The sequence below is a fragment of the Charadrius vociferus genome, unplaced genomic scaffold (genome assembly GCF_000708025.1).
Source record: "Charadrius vociferus isolate BGI_N301 unplaced genomic scaffold, ASM70802v2 scaffold755, whole genome shotgun sequence".
NCBI lineage: Eukaryota > Metazoa > Chordata > Aves > Charadriiformes > Charadriidae > Charadrius > Charadrius vociferus.
The window spans coordinates 128,927-131,425 of NW_009648446.1; the positions used below are offsets into that span (position 1 = coordinate 128,927).

Below are 2,499 nucleotides of genomic sequence, written 5' to 3' on the forward strand. Positions count from 1 at the left end.
ACTCTCTTTCTGTTATTGGTGACTTCTCCAAATTTTCCAAAGATAATTTCTGAAATCTCAACCTCTTCTACATAGTACTGTAGGAAAAAACACAGTGACTCATTGTCTTATTGCACTGCAAAACTTCAAATGTCTGTCTTTAAGAATATGTAGTGTCTTCTGAGGTATTCAAAATATAAGAGCTGGTGTGATTGAATGTCTTAAGAAACAATAGGTGTTTTGATTGCATTTAGAAATGTTATAAGATGCCAGAGTACATTGTCCTAGAATGTACATTTGTTTTAGTTATATTCACAATTAGAAACAATAATCAAAATGCAAAAAGAGAGCACAAATAATTTGATAGGTTACTTTACAAGTGTTTTGTGGTAACTCTAATGGAAGTCTGTACTATTTAATGAGCTGTTTTCTTTTCCTGTTTTTTCCTTTGATCTTTACAGCTGTCACCAAAAGAATATTTTCAAGTACAGAAAGCAATATGCAACAGTGCTAACATCCTGATAACAATACACCAAGAACAAGAATGGAAGTAAATTTATTCAGCAATTCTACTATTGTAAACAGTTCATCCATCAACCATAAGCAGTTAGAAGGGCATAGCCTCTGGGAGGTCATTACTATTGCCACTGTAACAGCAATTGTAAGCTTAATAACCATAGTGGGAAATATTCTTGTAATGATATCCTTCAAGGTTAACAGCCAGCTCAAAACTGTCAACAATTATTACTTGCTCAGCCTCGCCTGTGCAGATCTCATCATTGGAATATTTTCTATGAACCTTTATACATCTTACATACTCATAGGCCATTGGTCTCTTGGAAGCCTTGCCTGCGACCTGTGGCTAGCCCTGGACTATGTAGCTAGCAACGCCTCAGTAATGAACCTCCTAGTCATCAGTTTTGACAGGTATTTTTCCATCACAAGGCCTTTAACTTACAGGGCCAAGCGCACACCCAAAAGAGCTGGTATCATGATTGGTCTGGCTTGGCTAATTTCCTTCATTTTGTGGGCACCCGTAATCTTGTGCTGGCAGTATTTTGTGGGCGAACGAACAGTACCACCTGAAGAGTGCCAGATACAGTTTTTATATGAGCCCATTATCACCTTTGGTACTGCAATTGCTGCTTTTTACATTCCAGTGTCCGTGATGACCATTCTGTATTGCCGCATCTATAAAGAGACGGAGAAACGTACCAAGGACCTTGCTGAACTTCAGGGTTCGGAGTCTGTGGCAGAGTTTGAGATGATAAAGCCTCAGAAGGCTTTCCTGAAGTCTTGCTTCGGTTGCAAGCAACAAAACACAGTCAAAAGAGAGAGGTGTCAGGCTTCCTGGTCTTCATCTAGCCGAAGTACGTCAGCTACGGTGAAAGCCTCTCAGGCAGCAAGTACCTGTAACGACTGGGCTAAGGCTGACCAGTTAACCACCTGCAGCAGCTACGCATCTTCAGAAGAGGAGGATAAACTTGCCACTGATTCTGTTTTCCAAGTAACTTACAAAAGTCCATCTAAAGGTAAGGCAGAAGAGTATAATGACAGTACGGATGTTGTTGTCGTCAAAGACCAGCCGGAAGAAAATGATTTTGAGAACCAGAAATACTTTTTGTCACCTGCCAAAGGCCACGTACAAAAAAGTAAAAAATGTGTAGCCTATAAATTCCGGTTGGTGGTTAAGGCTGATGGCAGCCAGGAAGCCAACAATGGTTGCCGTAAAGTAAAAATAACTCCTTGTTCTGCTGCTCTATCAAAGGATCCTTCCATCAAAAGCATGGATCCAAATATAAATAACCAAATCACCAAAAGGAAACGTATGGTTCTTATAAAGGAACGCAAAGCAGCACAGACTTTAAGTGCCATTCTTTTGGCTTTTATCATCACGTGGACTCCCTACAATATCATGGTTTTGATCTCCACATTCTGCTCTGACTGCATTCCCCTGACACTGTGGCACCTTGGATACTGGCTGTGCTATGTGAACAGCACTGTTAACCCCATTTGTTATGCCCTCTGTAACAAAACTTTCAGGAAAACTTTTAAGATGCTGCTTTTCTGCCAGTGGAAAAAGAAAAAAGTGGAAGAAAAACTATACTGGCAGGGCAATACCAGACTGCCATAGTTGCTCTTATATAAGGGATAAGAGGGAAAATAGATATCGACGTTTTCTAGTCATAATTCTGTCTTTTCAAAGCTGTTGCTTTATATGTCGAGGGGTTAAAAAATTCTGCAGAAAAGTAAAATTTTGCATGAAAGTAGTCTGCTTGGGATAAAGGAGTCAGTGGCTGCTGTGAGCAGCACAAGGTGTTTGTGATTATGCAGTAGATATTTGTTAAACTTATTATGTTCGGGGTGTTCTGTCCTTTCTTTCAGCCTGAGAAAGTGTAGGGGAATTTATAAAATACTAGAAATTAGAGTGGGATGGTCATCCAGTCTGTCTCCCTGTAGTGCAGAACTGTTTCTTCCTATAGTTTCTTTTTTCCTTTCTAGTGTATTGTCTGTTTAGTT

General features: G+C 39.8%; 1 protein-coding gene across 1 annotated transcript; it reads left to right on the plus strand.

Annotated features, from left to right (window-relative positions):
* The first annotated feature begins 523 nt into the window (after nt 1-523).
* Nucleotides 524-2,113, plus strand: CHRM5 (cholinergic receptor, muscarinic 5). Its single transcript, XM_009885547.1, has one exon. It carries the CDS (start codon nt 524-526, stop codon nt 2,111-2,113), a length of 1,590 nt encoding a protein of 529 aa, XP_009883849.1.
* The last annotated feature ends 386 nt before the right edge of the window (nt 2,114-2,499 follow it).

Excerpts from the sequence above, each read along its gene's own strand:
- CHRM5 (XM_009885547.1), top strand. The coding sequence starts at position 524 with ATGGAAGTAAATTTATTCAGCAATTCTACTATTGTAAACAGTTCATCC.